General features: G+C 40.3%; 1 protein-coding gene across 1 annotated transcript in view; it reads right to left on the reverse strand.

Moving 5' to 3' along the window:
* Positions 1-20,395, reverse strand: part of SHANK2 (SH3 and multiple ankyrin repeat domains 2) — an 846,275-nt gene that overhangs the window by 623,013 nt on the left and 202,867 nt on the right. The window contains 2 exon segments of the mRNA XM_030200750.1: positions 3,465-3,542; positions 10,501-10,617. Of these exon segments, the coding sequence (XP_030056610.1) occupies positions 3,465-3,542; positions 10,501-10,617 (195 nt within the window).

Genomic DNA, 20,395 nt, shown 5'->3' on the forward strand with positions numbered 1-20,395 from the left:
TATTTGTTATGTTAAAGCTCAATGCACATTATTCGTGTTCAGCCGAATATTTTTCATTATTCATATTCAGACACTAAGATAATGGCTACGATACTGGCAAACAGACAGGTCGATTACATCACTGGCCTGGTTGCAGAGGAGCAAGTTGGGTTTGTGAAAGGTAGTGGCAAAGAAAGAAAGCTACAACTAGCCATGGAGCTGTGTCAGGGAGAGAATAGGCAGGGCTCAATCATTGGCTTTGATGCTAAGCATTTAGGGCCCTTTTACTAAGCTGCAGTAAAAAGAGCCCTGCACTAGCAGCAGGGGCTGTTTTTGCTGCACACTGAGGCCCTTTTACCACAGCGGCTATAAAGGTCAAAAACAGATGTGGCCATGAAGTAAGATTGCTCTTACCTCGTGGCCATGCAAGGGGGAGCACTTCCTGCCACCCTTTGAAGGCGCTGCCCGATTACCGCCAGGTAACCCCTTGCAGAAATATTTTCCAAATATTTCCGCTTGTGCGTTGGGCCAGCGATAGTTCCAGATTGCCAAGCAGTAAGCCCACGTTGGACTTATCACCACTCAGTAAAAGGGCCCCTGAAGGCTAAATTTACTAAAAAGTTCAACCATGTTCCTGCACGCTAACATGCATTAATACGTGTTATTTGATACAAGTCCCATTTTATGCAATGGGACCTAATCACTAATAATAAGTGTTAATGGAATTAGTGCATCTAACACAGTGGCGCAATTTAATAAATCTAGCTCTTTGCTGCTTCTGCATCGATATCCCATGGATCATAAATCTGGCACACACACTATGCTGCATGAGGTTACAACAGAGAAGCACCAGCTATGTGATCAATAATCTGCTCTGACATCTGAATTATGGAACGCAATAATATTTTTTTAATAACGCCAATGGATTTATTTGCAGCTAATGATTGTTCTCACATTGCTCCAGTAAAATGCTATCACAGGACACTGTTAAGCATGGACTTTTATGTTCACCGGGGCTCCTTCAAAGAGACTTATTTTTCAAGAATGCTTAGGTCTTTGATAAATTCTCATATTGGCTCATAAACAGGGATGACAACCTGCAAAGATCCCAAGCTCCTTGAAGAACCATCAAGGCTCCTGAAATGGTCCAATACAATAAAGATTAAAGGCAAAATTAATACAAAGAAGAAAATTTAAGGGGAGGAGGCTAAAATTGCCTGCAGAGTATATATTCAATTCTGTTGTCTATATGCAAGATACAAAAAGCGCTTAGGTCTTTTATGTAGGCACGCTGGCATTTTTAGCGCAAGTTAAAAATAGGCATGTGCTAAACGTTAAAGATGCCCATAGGAATACATTGGCGTCTTTAGCGTTTAGCGTGCCCCTATTTTTAATGCGCGCTAAAAACATCAGCGCGCCTAAGTAAGAGAACCCCATAGACAAGTAGATTTTTAAAATATTCATAGAATAGACACAGATACAAGTGTACTCCGGAGAAAGACCTTAAAACCATCAGCCAAAACGAAAACTGATTATTAGATTTTTCCTAACGCCCTCATCACCAGTTCTTTTTTTATACAATAAACATCTTTGACAATGAAGCAAATCAAGAGAATATCCTCTCACCTAGAACACTACAGCGCTGATGTGATTCACCCCTTTGTAGAAGTCAATACAATAGGTGAGCGACACAGTATCCAGCACTGTCTTCATTATAGAAACCCTCCGTGATAGCCTTTAAAGCTACCCTAGTACAATTGTCCTATCAGCAAAACTGAAAGTTTCTCTCACCATAGAATGCCTGTTGATTAAAAACTGTTTTTGACAAAATAATACACAAATGTTTAGTCGAGCACACAAATGCATTTTAAAATACACCAAAAGAAACACAAGTACAGATTAGCCTGACCAGTTTCAAACTCTTTATGCAGGATCCTCAGACTTCTAAATCTGTTTGTTTTTCCTACTGTTTCTCTCTAATAGATGCATGACCCTTCTCAGGGCTGATTTTACCTTCCAATGCTTTGCTGCTTTCCGAGTTATACTTCCCTCAGTCCTCTGTATGACAGGTTTGTCAGAGCACTCAGTCCCTTAAACAGTGGATGTACAGTAATCCTTCTAAAAATTCATTACCACAGAAACCCTCAGTCGAATGTATGCTGTTGCTATTAAAAAAGCAGGGTCGACATTGGCTTGCATACTTAATACAAAAATCTCTTAGCAACCATATTTAAAGTCTTTAATGTGTTACTTCTTCAAAATATGATTCATGATTCCATCTGTGGTCTGATAACAAAAGACAATAATCTTAAAATAGCCTTTTATGCACTTGTTCAAAAGATTGATTCTTTGCTGAGACTGAGACAATGGTTTAGCAGATTGTCTGTGCATCTTGTTAGGAGAACAGCAAACACACACACGTGTGTATATATATATATATATATATATATATATATATATATATATATATATATATATATAGTGTTGTGTTTATGCATGTGCATAATAGCACAGCACATGGTACTTCAAGGTATGACTCTGGTGTACTCAGTCCACTGATAATTATTTTTATTTTTAATTAAGGAGTTATGTTTCAAAACCAACCACAAACAATATGAGAATGAGCAGAACAATTACTTGATTTGATTTTTTTGACATATTGTGTTTACGCCCAAGGGCACCATAGCAGTTTATAATGCTACAATTACTGAAAATCAACAACATATAATGCTCAATATACATATGTTGTCCAATCCCCTATTAATATTGCTAACATAGAATAATAAATAAATTGAGGTGGAGGAAAAAAAAGACCTCAAAACAACTTCAGTATCTCAAACATATCGGGCTTACAATAAAAATGAGGTACTGTCCAAAAAAAAAAAAAACCACTCCATCAATCACCATACCCCAAACCTTTAATCTCAAAACAAGAAAAACAAATCAAGGGCCAGATATTTAAAATGATTTAAATATCTGTCCAGGCTATCCGGAGATATTCATTGGCACTTTAATCAGACAAAACTGCTGAATAACCAGCTATGCCGAAACTTGCTAGTTAGTGGGCAGTCCAAGGGGACAATTAGGACGAAGGAGAAGGTTAGTGGTAATTTTTAGTCTGCTAAACAGCTGAGCAACTGTATACAGTTAGGAAAGAAAAAAAAAAGACTGTGAGATCTATTTCCACACCAAGTTTAAATCCCAATAAATAAAAACTCACTGAATTGTATGTATATGATGTCAAATACAAGCAGTCTGTGCCCTGAAGCGGAGAGGTACAAATCAAGGTAAGGTATACACAAAAAGTAGCACATATGAGTTTACCTTGTTGGGCAGACTGGATGGACCATGCAGGTCTTTTTCTGCCGCATTCTACTATGTTACTATATGTATGTAAATGCAAGCAGTAAGCTATGACATCTGTATTTCATAGGACAAAGATGAGAATGCAAACACACACACTTAAATCATTTATTTATTTTTACCTGAAATGGTGACTGACTATTGTAATTCTTGATTTCCTTATAGGCTCCTCGGTAAAGCAAAACCCTGGCACAGCTATCCTAAAATTTAAATATAAGGAATGGATTTATTAGAGAACTTGTCTACTAAAAGCAGACAACAGTTAAAATATTCAGTTGCCATGACACCACATCTAAATATGGAGAAAATCAACAACAATCTGAAACAAGCTTAAACTCCAAATCTCTACCACTGAGAGATTAGTTTTATTAAAGTTTTTTAACAGAATGAGTCAATTTTTAGACTTCTTTAGACCACTGATAATTAAGACTCCTCTTCTAGAGATGGGTGAGCTCTTTTACAACACATTTGTATAACAATTTGAATAACCTGGGAAAGATTTCAAAGGTTCACAAAATCAGCTCAACAAACCTTTTCAAAGAAGCTCCAAAGAACAGATGCAACAAAATCTATTTCAAGTGACTTCACATTTGCCCTGGTTCCTCCAAGGGAAATCCATTAGATCTCACAAAAAGAGATAAGCAAAAATCCTGCAATTGCTGATGAATCAGAAAGCAGGCTGAAATCCACACAGTTTGATTTGTTCACACATCTGTAAGTTTCCAAGAATGTTTGCACATTTGTGTCTCACCTTGACTATTGTAATGAGATGTATATAATTATTCACGGATGGGGGTGCCCTCCCATCTGCAGGCTGAGTCCAAATACCCAGCTCCTTGAACCTTTATATTTGAATGTTTCAACTTGTATGTTAGGCTTGTTAGGTTTGCAGTATTTGTGACTGATAGTTTGGATCCTGAATAAAGAGTATTGCAAATACCCAAGGCCTTTTGTGGGCAAGATTCTGCAGAAACCAAATGTTCTGAAGATCTTACAAACAATTCAAGAAGCTGTTTAGAGAAGACAACTAGAAAATGTATGATTTCAAGACCTGAATATGTGTATCCTAGAGGAAAGGAGGGACAGAAGAGATATAATAATAGAAACATAGAAAGGAGGGGTAGCACTGTATGTAAATGAGAACCTTGATTCAGATAGGCTGCAAATATTGCAGGAGACAAAACCCCGATTGGAATCCTTGTGGATTAAAATTCCACGTGAAAAGGGAAAAGGGATGGCCAAGACGAGCAGACGGACGCAGCAATGTCAAGGGAAATTAGGGAAGCGAATAAAAAGGGCAATGTAATATTAATGGGTGACTTCAATTATCCGGATATAGACTGGGTGAATGAAACATCGGTACACGCAAGGGAGGTGAAATTTCTTGATGAAATCAAGGGCTGCTTCATGGAACAGCTGGTTCAGGAGCAGACAAGAGAAGGGAAAATACTAGACTTAATCATTAGTGGAGCTCATGATCTGGTTCGGGGGGTAACGGTGCGAGGGCCGCTTGATAACAGTGATCATAATATGATCGGTTTTGATATTGGATACGAAGTAAGTGAACTCAGGAAATCAAATACACTAGCGTTTAGAAAAGGAGACTACGATAAAATGAGGAAAACGGTGAAAAAAAGACTGAAGGGAGCGGCTGAAAGGGTAAAAAACTTGAATCAGGCATGGATGCTGTTCAAAAACACCATCCTAGAAGTACAGGACAAATATATTCCGCGTATTAGAAAAAGAGGAAAAAAGACCAAACGTCAGCCGGCGTGGCTAAACGGTAAGTTAAAGGAAGCTATTCGAGCCAAAAAACAATCCTTCAGAAAATGGAGAAGGGAACCGGCTGAAGACAATAAGGTAAAGCATAAGGAATGTCAAGCCAAATGCAAAAAGGAGATAAGGAGGGCTAAGGAGGACTTTGAAAAAAAGTTAGCATTAGAAACGAAAACACATAGCAAAAAATTTTTTAGGTATATTAAAAGCAGAAAGCTGGCTAAAGAATCGGTAGGGCCGCTGGACGACGGTGGTGTTAAAGGGGCGATCAGGGAAGACAAAGCTGTAGCGGAGAAATTAAATGAATTCTTTGCTTCGGTCTTCACCGAGGAGGATTTGGGAGGGATACCGGTGCCGGAGAAGGTATCTGAAGCAGACGAGTCAGAAAGACTAAATGATTTCTCTGTAAACTTGGAGGATGTAATGGGGCAGTTCTGCAAACTAAAAAGTAGTAAATCACCGGGACCGGATGGTATTCATCCCAGAGTATTAATAGAGCTGAAAAATGAACTTGTGGAGCTACTGTTAGTAATATGCAATTTATCCCTAAAATCAGGAGTGGTACCGGAAGATTGGAGGGTGGCCAATGTAACGCCGATTTTTAAAAAGGGTTCCAGAGGAGATCCGGGAAATTATAGACCGGTGAGTCTGACGTCGGTGCTGGGAAAAATGGTGGAGGCTATTATTAAGAATAAAATTACGGAGCACATACAAAAGCATGGGCTGATGAGATAAAGTCAGCACGGATTTAGTGAAGGGAAGTCTTGCCTCACAAATCTACTGCATTTTTTCGAGGGGTGAACAAACATGTGGACAAAGGGGAGCTGGTGGATATTGTATATCTAGATTTTCAGAAGGCGTTTGACAAACTGCCTCATGAAAGACTCCAAAGGAAACTGGAGAGTCATGGGATCAGAGGCAGTGTACTATTATGGATTAAGAGCTGGTTAAAAGATAGGAAGCAGAGAGTAGGGTTGAATGGTCAGTATTCTCGATGGAGAAGGGTAGTTAGTGGGGTCCCTCAGGGGTCTGTGCTGTGACCGCTGCTTTTTAACATATTTATAAATGATCTTGAGATGGGAGTAACTAGTGAGGTAATTAAATTCGCAGATGACACAAAGTTATCCAGGGTCATCTCATCGCGGGAGGAGTGTGAAAGATTACAAGAGGACCTCGTGAGACTGGGGGATTGGGCGTCCAAGTGGCAGATGAAGTTCAACGTTGACAAGTGCAAAGTGATGCACGTGGGAAGGACGAACCCAAATTACGGCTATGTCATGCAAGGTTCCGCTTTAGGAGTTACAGTCCAAGAAAAGGATCTGGGAGTCATCGTGTATAGGACATTGAAATCTTCCACTCAATGTGCCAAGAAGGCGAACAGAATGTTGAGTATTATTAGAAAAGGGATGGAAAACAAGCATGAGGATGTTATAATGCCGCTATATCGCTCCATGGTGCGACCGCACCTGGAGTATTGTGTTCAGTTCTGGTCGCCTCATCTCAAAAAAGATATAAAGGAATTGGAGAAGGTGCAGAGAAGGGCGACGAAAATGATAAAAGGGATGGGACGACTACCTTATGAGGAGAGGTTAAGAAGGCTAGGACTCTTTAGCCTGGAGAAAAGGCGGCTGAGGGGTGATATGCTAGAGGTCTACAAAATTTTGAGTGGGGTAGAGCAGACAGATGTGAAGCGTTTGTTTACGCTTTCTAACAATAATAGAACTAGGGGACACAAGATTAAATTAGAATTTGGTAGGTTTAAAACAAATTGGAGAAAGTTTTTCTTTACTCAGCACATGGTTAGACTCTGGAACTCATTGCCGGAGAAGGTAGTGATGGCAGCTGGCCTTGCTGAGTTTAAAGGGGGTCTGGACAGATTCCTGAAGGAAAAGTCCATTGATCATTATTAAATTTTGTGATTTTGCCAGGTTCTTGGGGCATGGATTGGCCGCTGTCGGAGACGGAGTGCTAGGCTTGATGGACCTTTGGTCTTTTCCCAGCGTGGCAGTGCTTATGTACTTATTTAAATGATCACAATGTATTAATATACATATAAATCTTTTTCAGAGACAGGGAAGTGGTAGAACTCAAGAACTAAAGTTGAAAGGAGATAAACAGGAAATAACTTTTCAGGGAGAGGATAGTGGATGCTTGGAACTCCCTCCTGCAGGAGATAGTGGGGACAAAATCAGTGACAGAATTCAAAAAGGCATAGGATTAAAAAAGAAAAAAGAGGATTCCTATACAGTAAGAAGACACAATCCAAGCAAAACTTAAATGATCATTATACAAGAGCATACAGGGGTGTATCCCACAGCCAGCACCAGGTACAACGCCATACAAGGGCAGGGAGTAGCAGGTTCAACCTCAAACAAGGGCATAGAGGGGTGTAATCTGCACAAAGTAGCAAGTTCAACCTCAAACAAGGGCACAGAGGAGTGTAACCTGCACATAGTGGCAGATACACCCACAAATAAGGGCATAGAGGGGTGTAACCTGCACAGAGTAGCAGGTTCAACCTCGAACAACGACAGAGGGGTGTAATCTGCACAGGGTGGCAAGTAAACCTCAAATAAGGCCATGGAGAAGTGTAATCTGCATAGAGTGACAGGTACAACCTCAAATAATGACAGAGGGGTGTAATATGCAGACTAGGTGGAACATTTTGGGTTTTGCCTGCCATCATTTACTATGTTACTACAAAATTAATGTGAAATTAAATGTAGGTGCAACCTACTATTATACTAAAATATATTAATAAGATATGCTATGTGGTTCATTGTAAGTGCAAGACAAAATATTTGTAACTTATTTTCTAACTCCTCTTACTCTCTTACCTATCTAAGGGACCAGTTTACTAAGCCATGCTGTAGGCGCACAAACGTTTTAGCATGCACTAAAAATTACCACACACTAAAACTAAAGACACCCATAGCAATATAATGGGTGTCTCTATCATTAGTGCTCGCTAAAATGTTAGCACACCTACAGCACAGCTTAGTAAACAGGGCCCTATATATTCCATTTTTGCTTATAGCCTACACTGTCAATTCAAATGTTCTATTATGTATTGTGTTGACATTGTAAGTAGCATACTATGCCATATTTTTTATTATTTGAATATTTTTACTGCTGTAATTGTCTATTGCTCATGTTTGATTTATTCTTACTGTACACCGCCTTGTGTGAATTCCTTCAAAAGGCAGTAAATAAATCCTAATAAATAAATTAAATAAATAAGTAAAATTCATTCCTTTAGTAAAGTGCAAACCTATACCTTTTTAGCTCATTTTCTAAATATTAGGTAGAGGAGTGTGGTAGCCGTGTTAGTCCACTCTTAAGGTTATCAATAGAAATCAAACAAAATAAGATGATACCTTTTTTATTGGACATAACTTAATACATTTCTTGATTAGCTTTCGAAGGTTGCCCTTCTTCGTCAGATCGGAAATAAGCAAATGTGCTAGCTGACAGTGCATATAAGTGAAAACATTCAAGCATTACTATGACAGTCTGACAGGGTGGGAGGATGGGGGTGGGTACGAGGTATGCATGGGGACATCAAAGCATATCATTGATATTCTAACAGGATGGGTGTGGATAATTGAGGGGTGGGGTGATCAACAGAGAAATACAGCTTTATGGTTTATAATGGGCTAGGAACCCCAGATCCTTGTTAAGTCCTTTCTGTTGGGTGTTAAAATATTCAATCATTCTGACTTCAAAGGTCTTACGTTCTTGTATGGTTTTAAAGTTACCTTTCAGGATTCTCACTGTGAAGTCACTGGTACAGTGTCCTGGTCCTGTAAAATGTTAACAGGCGTGGGAACCCTACTGGCACCAGTATTGTTCATGTGATGTCTATGTAAATTGAATCTTGTCTTAAGCATCTGGCCTGTTTCTCCAATATAGCATCCTTCGTTACATTTTTTACACTGAATGATATATACCACATTGGAAGATGAGCAAGTGAAAGATCCCTTTATGTTGAATATCTTTCCTTTGTGGATGACTTTGTGGATGAAATATTTCACAGGACCCCAAAGTCATCCACAAAGGAAAGATATTCAACATAAAGGGATCTTTCACTTGCTCATCTTCCAATGTGGTATATATCATTCAGTGTAAAAAATGTAACGAAGGAGTCTATATTGGAGAAACAGGCCAGATGCTTAAGACAAGATTCAATTTACATAGACATCACATGAACAATACTTGTGCCAGTAGGGTTCCCACGCCTGTTGGTCAACATTTTACAGGACCAGGACACTGTACCAGTGACTTCACAGTGAGAATCCTGAAAGGTAACTTTAAAACCATACAAGAACGTAAGACCTTTGAAGTCAGAATGATTGAATATTTTAACACCCAACAGAAAGGACTTAACAAGGATCTGGGGTTCCTAGCCCATTATAAATCATAAAACTGTATTTCTCTGTTGATCACCCCACCCCTCAATTATCCACACCCATCCTGTTAGAATATCAATGATATGCTTTGATGTCCCCATGCATACCTCGTACCCACCCCCATCCTCCCACCCTGTCAGACTGTCATAGTAATGCTTGAATGTTTTCACTTATATACACTGTCAGCTAGCACATTTGCTTATTTCCGATCTGACGAAGAAGGGCAACCTTCGAAAGCTAATCAAGAAATGTATTAAGTTATGTCCAATAAAAAAGGTATCATCTTATTTTCTTTTCCATGTTTTATTTTGTTTGATTTCTATTGATAACCTAAATATTAGGGATGGTGCAACACATCCAATGAATTTTCTGTATTGATTGTATGATCCCATTTCTGCAAGCTATCTGGAAGCTATAAGATAAAGCTGGTTTCTGTTGGAATGTATTGCATTAATAAACTTTAGACCCAGACTACAAAGCAAAAATCTATTTCATAACCGTGCGGTCTGTTCAGTAAGCAAAATAGTTATTATACCACCATGAATCATTTGTATTTCTCAGGATAAGATGGACACACCCTAATTATTAATGGATGTGATGTGTGCATCATTACGATCATGCATTCTTTTCTTTTTCACTGCTAAAAAAAGGACATTGAGAAAGAGAACAAAATGCATGAAGCTCACTACTTAAGAAAGGCTATGAGACCTTGGTAATTTAGTGCTCCACGGGGTGCTGAATCCACAGAACTAGAAATGGCTCCCCAGGCATATTATCATCCTTGGTAGTCTAATGAGATAGGCAGATTTTTCAGCAAGTTCTTTGGCAGAGATGGGACTTTGCCTCTTAGGTTACTAAATCTGACACTGTCAAGAGACCAATATGAATTCATTTCTTGCAGAGACCTAATTTGATTGGCAGTCATTCACATCAAGAAAATGCACACATGCTAAAAATCTAAGCCGACACATACCTGATTATAAAGAGCACAGACATGTAAGGCAGTGTTTCCAGAAGCATTCTGTACTCTTGTATCTGCCCCATAAAACAACAAATGCTCTAAATGCTGAACATGTCCATAGCGACAGGCCTGGAAGACACCAAGTTTTGAAAATGTTAACACCATTTACTTTTTTTTTTTAATAGAAAATGCTTTACAATATATTTATTTATGCATTGATTAATTTACTTACAGCCTCTTTTAAAAATCCGAGGCAGTTCATAACATAACCACATTCCAATTCCCAATTTTACAAAGTGTAACTAACCTGAATGTTCTCCATGACTATCTGCCTATCTATAGAAATCAAACAAAATAAAACATGGAAAAGAAAATAAGATGATACCTTTTTTATTGGACATAACTTAATACATTTCTTGATTAGCTTTCGAAGGTTGCCCTTCTTTCTAAGATCGGAAATATCTGCCTATCTGAAAGATCACTGTTTTACAACACTGTAAAACAGGGGTTCTCAAACCAGGCTTTGGGACACACCTAGCCAGTCAGGTTCTCAGGATACCCACAATGAATATGCATGAGATACAGTTGCAGACAATGGAGGTAGGGAATGCAAATCTCTCTCATGCATATTCTTTGTGGGTATCCTGAAAACCTGACTGGCTAGGTGTGTCCCAAGGACTGGGTTGAGAACCCCTGCTGTAAAATAATCATGCTCTAAATTGTTGAGAAATTCATAAATCTAGCCACACAATAACAGAAAAAAAAATTGACTTTCAGGGCCTGATTTACCAATACTGTACCATTCTCTCTGCATAGGATAATGATATAGGTGAGGGATGGGGGGCCTTGGTAAACTAGAATTCATGTAGGGTCCCCATGCTTTTTAAATACTTGGACACACAAACTGCCAGCTAGGAAGCTTTCACATATATATTGTAAAGAGTATGTAGGCAGCCCTGGGGAACAGAAAGAAAAGAGGAGAGAAAGGGACTACAAATTTCAGCCTGCCCCAAAGGAACCCTGGGGTAAGCAAGAATACCCCAGGTACAGGCAGGCAATCCCCAGGGAAGAACCCGAAATAGGAAACTACAACTCCCAGCATGCCCCAAGGGAACCGGGGGATAAGAGAAACCCTGTGCATTCCCGGGAGAGACCAGAGGAGGGCCACAGGGGAAGGAGTAAGGCTGATTCTCCAACCTGGTGGAAGAGGTGGTGGAACAAGTGGGTGGAGAAAGAAGGGACTCCAAAGAACTTTAATGAAGAAAAGGCTGAGCAGCTGGGAGAGGGGCGGGGTGAGGAGAATATGGATTGGGCTCCTGAGGAGAGAGAGGCAGAGAGTGAGCCTTGCCCTATGGAGTTGACTGAACCGGAGAACACCCTGGAAGAGCCGATGGACTTTTCAGCTCTGGCTCAGCGAAAGCCAAGGAGGTAGCGGGGCCAAGCCGGGTCAAGCGGGAGGAGGTCAGGTAAGAGAGAGTGACTGACCAAGAGGGTGGGACCCTAGGCTTTGAGCCCGCGTAGAGCCATATTGTGTTTTAAAGCTGGAATTGAAAGTGAACTGTGTTTTGAAAGCCTGGCTAACCTGAACTGTGTTTTGAAAGCCTGGCTGTGTTTTGAAAGCCTGGCTAACCTGAACTGTGTTTTGAAAGCCTGGCTAGCCGGAACTGTGTTTTGAAGGCCAGGCTGGGGTTTTAAAGCCTGGCTAAACTGAACTGTATTTTGGTAAGCCTAGCTAAACTGAACGGGGGGGGGGGGGGGGGGGGGGTTTGCTTTTAGCTGCTCCTCTCTAGGAGAGGAAGAGAGAGGACACAGCTGCTGAAGCCTGGCCTGTGTACCCAACCGCCTTGAGTAAGGTACCTGGTAATAGGGATTTGTTTTGTGTTTTGGATCTGTACTTGAGAGAAGGAGGGACGCCCTTCCTATGCAATAAACAGCTTTATTTTGAGTTGGAGGTGAGCACGGCTGGAGAGTGTTCTTTTGTTTGGGGAGCTGCAACCTCGGAGGGAAGGTGAGCAACGTAACAATATATGCTATGAGAGTGAAAAGGATGGTAAACCTTTCGATATATATTTTTGGGTTCGATATTCAGCTGTAGGTGATGGGCGTTTTTTTCCAGTGTTATTCCTGGATATTCAATGCCAGGCCACATCTGGGCACCAGCATGCAATATCTGGTTTTATGCGTCCAGCTCTCTGTTATGCAGTTAAATGTGATATTGAGCTCCTAACAGCATAAGCGACACCTCATAAAGATAGGACTGACTTTGATGATATTCAGCAGCGCTAACTGGATTGGTGTTGCTGAATAACAGCAGATAACCTCAAACAAGTGATTCATTCAGCCAGGAACCATTTCTGGCCAGTTAAATTGCTTTGAATATCCACCCTTTCATTTTTAAATCCCCATTACAAACATTTTTGATGCGATGTCTAAGTTCGTCTTTGGACGTTTTGCTCAAAATGCCCAGAATCCAAATAGCAAATATAGCCATTTTCAAAACAGCAAAATGTCTATTTTTTTCTGAAAATGGCCACTTGCTAGATATTTTTGGGCTCTGTACATTTATCTTTTTGGTCCATTTTCGGGGAAAAAAAACACGTCCAAGTGAAAAAAAGCACAAAATCAAACCATTGGGATGTAGGAGGAGCCAGGAATCTTAGTAGACTAGCCACACAGACATCCCAGCAGAGCACCCTAGGGGGCACTGCAGTTGGCTTCATATAAAAGCTCCAGGTACACATCTCACCATCACCCCCTTATACTTTATGCTCAGCTCTCCAAAACTACTACTACTACTAAACATTTATAAAGCGCTACCCGGGTTACGCAGCACTGTACAATTTAACATAGAGGACAGCCCCTGCTCGAAGGAGCTTACAATCTAAAGGACAAAAAAGAGCAGTCAATCAAATTGGGGCAGTCTAGATTTCCTGAATAGATGAACAATGGTTAGGTGCCGAAAGCGACATTGGGGCTGCAGGTGTCACCTATATGTGGGTACAGTATGTTTTTGGTAGGTTTTGGAGGGCTCACAATTTCCACCACAAGTGTAGCAGGTTAGTGGGATATGGGCCTGGGTCTCCTCAAGAGTGCACTGCACCAATCACTAGCCACTCCAGAGACCTGCTTGCTGCTATAATAGGAATGGCAATAAAATCTGCGGTTGTAATACAGGCATGTATATACTGTTTCGTTCACATTTTGGGGGGATGGGAGGTCAGTGACCACTGGAGGAGTAAGGGGGGTCATTCCTTTATTTCTTAAGAGGTCATCTGGTCATTTAGGGCACTTTTTTGGGGTTTAGTCAGTATTAAAATAGGTCTAACAAAACATCTTAGTTTTAAGTCCTGGACATTTTCGTTCATTATGGCTGAAATCTAAGCAAATTCCATAACACGCGTAACTTAATTGGCTTAAAGAAGTTAATCAGTGTTCAAAACAGCATCTAACGCAATAATGAGCACTATTTGGCAATTAGAATTTATGCGCACAACTCGCTAAGCATATTCTGTAATGAACTGCACCTAAATTCTAATGCATGCAGTTCAAAAGGGGTAAGGTTACGGGTGGGGAAATGGGTGTTTCGTGGGTGTTCCAAAATCTACATGCGTAGTTATAGTTTACAGTGAGTGTAAATCTAAGTGCAGGGATTTACGCCACATTTTTGTTGGTGTAAATGGAGGCACGCAGTTTTAGGCACTAGGAAATCAACTAAGCATATTCTATATACCGAGCCTAAATCCAGGTGACACATATAGAATACGCTTAGCCAGAAATGTTTACTGTGCAGATTTTTTAGGCGTCTTATATAGAATCTGACCCCAATTTCATAATTATTGACATGAACAAAAGTCAACAGATGAAACTTATACAGTGGGGGAAATAAGTATTTGATCCCTTGCTGATTTTGTAAGTTTGCCCACTGACAAAGACATGAGCAGCCCATAATTGAAGGGTAGGTTATTGGTAACAGTGAGAGATAGCACATCACAAATTAAATCCGGAAAATCACATTGTGGAAAGTATATGAATTTATTTGCATTCTGCAGAGGGAAATAAGTATTTGATCCCCCACCAACCAGTAAGAGATCTGGCCCCTACAGACCAGGTAGATGCTCCAAATCAACTCGTTACCTGCATGACAGACAGCTGTCGGCAATGGTCACCTGTATGAAAGACACCTGTCCACAGACTCAGTGAATCAGTCAGACTCTAACCTCTACAAAATGGCCAAGAGCAAGGAGCTGTCTAAGGATGTCAGGGACAAGATCATACACCTGCACAAGGCTGGAATGGGCTACAAAACCATCAGTAAGACGCTGGGCGAGAAGGAGACAACTGTTGGTGCCATAGTAAGAAAATGGAAGAAGTACAAAATGACTGTCAATCGACAAAGATCTGGGGCTCCACGCAAAATCTCACCTCGTGGGGTATCCTTGATCATGAGGAAGGTTAGAAATCAGCCTACAACTACAAGGGGGGAACTTGTCAATGATCTCAAGGCAGCTGGGACCACTGTCACCACGAAAACCATTGGTAACACATTACGACATAACGGATTGCAATCCTGCAGTGCCCGCAAGGTCCCCCTGCTCCGGAAGGCACATGTGACGGCCCGTCTGAAGTTTGCCAGTGAACACCTGGATGATGCCGAGAGTGATTGGGAGAAGGTGCTGTGGTCAGATGAGACAAAAATTGAGCTCTTTGGCATGAACTCAACTCGCCGTGTTTGGAGGAAGAGAAATGCTGCCTATGACCCAAAGAACACCGTCCCCACTGTCAAGCATGGAGGTGGAAATGTTATGTTTTGGGGGTGTTTCTCTGCTAAGGGCACAGGACTACTTCACCGCATCAATGGGAGAATGGATGGGGCCATGTACCGTACAATTCTGAGTGACAACCTCCTTCCCTCCGCCAGGGCCTTAAAAATGGGTCGTGGCTGGGTCTTCCAGCACGACAATGACCCAAAACATACAGCCAAGGCAACAAAGGAGTGGCTCAGGAAGAAGCACATTAGGGTCATGGAGTGGCCTAGCCAGTCACCAGACCTTAATCCCATTGAAAACTTATGGAGGGAGCTGAAGCTGCGAGTTGCCAAGCGACAGCCCAGAACTCTTAATGATTTAGAGATGATCTGCAAAGAGGAGTGGACCAAAATTCCTCCTGACATGTGTGCAAACCTCATCATCAACTACAGAAGACGTCTGACCGCTGTGCTTGCCAACAAGGGTTTTGCCACCAAGTATTAGGTCTTGTTTGCCAGAGGGATCAAATACTTATTTCCCTCTGCAGAATGCAAATAAATTCATATACTTTCCAAAATGTGATTTTCCGGATTTAATTTGTGATGTGCTATCTCTCACTGTTACCAATAACCTACCCTTCAATTATGGGCTGCTCATGTCTTTGTCAGTGGGCAAACTTACAAAATCAGCAAGGGATCAAATACTTATTTCCCCCACTGTATATGTAACATGGTATTTCATAATCTACTTATGTCAGTACTTACATATTTATGTCGGCCATTTTGAAAATCAAATGTGTCAATGCTGCTAATTAAATATAGAGGCTGCAATCATTATTCTTTTCTAATCTGAAAGGGGGGAAATACACAGTAGGGGGATTAAGGAAGGATATCTCCCTTAATACCTACTGTACAGAGCTGGCTGAATCAAGCACTTTTTAAAAACCTACACATGCAAAGAAGCAGCTGTAAATCCCAATGCAGAAATAAAGGGACATACACATGCATTCCCTTTCTGAAATGAGGAAGAAGATTTCAGTTCTGCCCATGCCCCATCTCTTTGTAACCTACATATAGTGTGGATTAAGCATGTAAATACCAGCTTTCTGAAATTGGGGTTTATACGTCTATATCATATATGTGTGTAAAAAGCCAGTATTTACACATGTGAATTACAGATGGGCTTCTAATTTAATGGCCATCATGTTTAGAAAATATGCCCCATGATAAGTTCAAGATCAGATGTAAGCAGAATTCATAAAAAATGTCTTTCAGTACATAAAAACTCGACAGAAATACAGGTGTGTCACTGTCATAGTGCTTCATATGTTCTCACGCACCCATTGGGACACCTACAGCATCTAATTCAGCTTCAGAAACACAGATGGCGTCAGCAGAAATCGACCCCTTGGCCACCCAGTCTGCCCAGTTGCTCTCTCACAGGTCTTACACAACCTGTGGTAGTCTTCTTCCCTTTCCTTAAGGTTCATTTGGGGTTATTTTTTATGAAACAGTGAGGTGTATTTTCAAAGCACTTAGACTTACAAAGTTACGTGGTAGCCTATGGAACTTTGTAAGTCTAAGTGCTTTGAAAATGAGCCCCATTGTCTCCAAGTAAAGCATGTTTTACTTGTGGGGAATGGCTGTGATAAAACTGCATGGGTGTATACTCGTTTACAAGTAAGCAAACAAGCATGATCATGCCTCCTTTATAGCAGGTATAGGTGTTCCTAGAGCAGGCATTTGGCAAACCTAGAAGGCATGCATGTTCTTTATAAAAGAAAAAGGAGCCCGTTCTTGGACACGACCCCTATGGCACGAAGCCAATTACTGAATATGTAAAGAAATAGAACAGTAAAGATAGGGTCAATAGGAGTGAGAAAGGAATTACCTCTAAGGGGGGAGGGAAGGTGGGAGAGGGGAGGAGAAGGGGACGGGAGGGGGGGTTAGGGGGTTGGATATTTAGCTCTTAATGGTGGAGAGTGCATATGTTTTGAATTTGTTGCATAAAGTTGACATGTATATGTCTCATGGAAAAATTAATAAAAATCATTCAAGCATAAAATATGTTTCTACACACAGAAAACTGGATGAAAGTGGAGGCAGGTATCTACAATGCTTGGATCACCAGAAAAAAACAGCAGACCACCGTACGAAGTTAGGAGTAGAAGTAAGGCTTTTATTACACCAAGGAAATAATAAGCCCAAAGTGGCCACATTTTGCCTACAAAGGCTACATTAAGGGCACTAACTAGAGGAGGGAAAATCAATGCACACGTCCCTCTAGAATTATCTCTCATAAGCAAATAGCCTCCAAGCTGCTAAATATATGACGTGGAACTCCACTTATGTTGTACTAGAATTTATATAAGTCATACTAAACATCTCAGTCGACTGAATACTAGAACTATTCCTGTTCCTTTGGTCCCTCATTAGCTAGCTGCCAGTCACAGCACGACAGATTTGACATAGAGGATTACTGGCATGATTACACTGTCAGTACTGGGAGGTGACATGTAATATCAATTTGCCTATCGTGAACAGTACTGGATTTATACATTGAAGACACTACATCTCATGGGACTAAATGGAGAACTTGAATGGCTACCCGTTCTTTGACTGATAGGTAGGCCTAACCCTATGATAGGCTCCTTTTATCTGCACCTCTGTTCTGACTGGCTGGTGGTTTTCTGAATGTAGTATTTATATCCAACCACCATTTTCTTTAAATATCTGAATGATCGCAATTAAAATCGGTGGCCAATATTTACAAATATGTGTTTGAAAGAATGCTACTGTTATTTATATATATTTTTGATTGTTTGACTAATATAATATTTTTGTTTTTAGGACTGAGCCCTGAATATGGAGCAACCTGATTGTGAAAATGCCTAGCGTTATTTTTTTGCCAATATAAGGCACATCTGTGAGATCTGGTTAATGTCTCTGCTGCTATGAGCTAAGTTTTTTAAACTAATTTTCTAAATAACTTTGTGAAGTCGCTACCTTAATAAGTGCTACCTTAATAAGTTTTTCACAAGAATTGGATATTTATTCACTTTGAATGATTTATTTCTCACAAATATGACTGGACCAATGATGATACCTTTCTGCTCCCCCTGACTTGATAAACAAAAAGAGGGCAGAAAGCTATATGATGGTCCAAAAAAAATTCTGAAGTATTGATATATTTTTTCTAGGTTCTTTTTGTTTTGTCTGTATAAAATACACACTGATTTACACTTTGTATAGGTGCCCAGTTATCAAATTACCATCCACAGATCTATCCCAAACATATCTGAATTCCTATTGGTTTAACTCCTATAACATCTGCTGGAAGTATAGTCCAGATGCTCACCATTCCCTCAGTTAAGAAGTTTTTTTTTTGGGGGGGGGGGGGGGGGCGGCTAATTATATATATGGATTTAGCTCACTATAAACCAAAGTAATCTTATTAAGAATGCCAAAGATAGCACTGAATAATTAGTATGTCTTTAAGCAAATTGCTAGTCATCAAGCAATCAATCAATTTAAGTTCAAATCAGACTGGGAAATCATTACACCTCTGGAAGACATATGGTAGAGATACCCCCAGGAAACGCACTCACACTTCACCCTATTCACTGCTGACACTGAGTCCTAAGAACTATGCAGAACTGATAGGAGCCCAAGGAAAAGCGTGCATTTTAATAAACGTTAAAAACTACATGAGATTATCTTCTGCACTGGGGGCACTTGAACTGGGCTCTCTCTCTTTTTTTTTAAATTTATATATTTGGATTTAGCTCACATCTCTTTCAGTAGTAGTTTAAGGTGTTTCCCTGTTCCCAGAGGGCTCACAACTAAAGCTTTTACCAGAGACAATGGAGGGTTAAATGAGCTTCAAACAGAAAGGCTACAACCCCAAAATAATCTCCAATAATACCTCCTCCCTCAAAACACCCAGGGGAAATCTGCTATAGTACAAAGAAAAAAAAGCCACAGACAGAATTCCCCTTGTAGTGACATACAACCCAGAGCTGGAGAAACTGAGGAAAATCATAAGAGACCTACAGCCGCTACTCCAGGAAGATGAATTACTGAAAGAGATATTCCCATCCCCACCAGTGCTGACCTTCCGACAGCCACCAAACTTAAAACACAAGCTGATCAGAAGTAAACTCCCAACACAGACGGAAAAAGAAAAGGGCATGTTTCCCTGTAACACATCCAGCTGCAAACTATGCCAAAACATTTCACAAGACCCCACAGTCATTCACAAGGGAAAAATATTCAACATAAAGGACTATTTTACATGCTCATCTTCCAATGTGGTATATATCATTCAGTGTAAAAAATGTAACGAAGGATGCTATATTGGAGAAACAGGCCAGATGCTTAAGACAAGATTCAATCTGCACAGACATCACATGAATGTAGCCGGTGCCAGTCAAGCCCCCCACCCCTGTGGGCCAACACTTTACAAGACCAGAACACTGCACCAGTGATTTCACAGTATGAATACTGAAAGGTAATTTTAAAACAATACAGGAACGTAAGACCTTTGAAATAAGAATGATTGAATATTTTGACACCCAACAAACAGGACTTAATAAGGATCTGGGTTTTCTAACCCATTATAAACCATAAAGCTGTATTTCTCTGTTTATTACCCTCCTCTCACCTACCAACACCCATCCTGTTAGAATATCAATGAAATGCTTTGATGTCCCCATGCATACCCCCACCTTCCCACTCTTATATATACTATCTGCTACCACATTTGCTTATTTCCGATCTGACGAAGAAGGGCAATCTTCAAAAGCTAATCAAGAAATGTATTAAGTTATGTCCAATAAAAAAGGTATCATATTTTCTTTTCCATGTTTTACTTTGATTTCTATTGATAAACTATATACAATTGTAAATCAAAATAAGATATTTGGAGCTTTTTTTCAAAGCTACGGAAAGCACTAGTGAATGCATACTGCGGGACATGATGAAGCATCCAGTGGTAATTTAGCAATCTGTACTTGCAAATCGCATACTAAAAAATAAATTTTATTTTACTGTAGAGGGGGGGGGGTGTCTGGGGGGCAGACAGTGGATGTTTCTATGCTAATCAGTTAGCACAGCTAAATTGCCGTGTGCTAACTGATTAATGTCAGATTAGCATATGAACCC

Source organism: Microcaecilia unicolor, chromosome 4 (genome assembly GCF_901765095.1).
Source record: "Microcaecilia unicolor chromosome 4, aMicUni1.1, whole genome shotgun sequence".
NCBI classification, from domain to species: domain Eukaryota; kingdom Metazoa; phylum Chordata; class Amphibia; order Gymnophiona; family Siphonopidae; genus Microcaecilia; species Microcaecilia unicolor.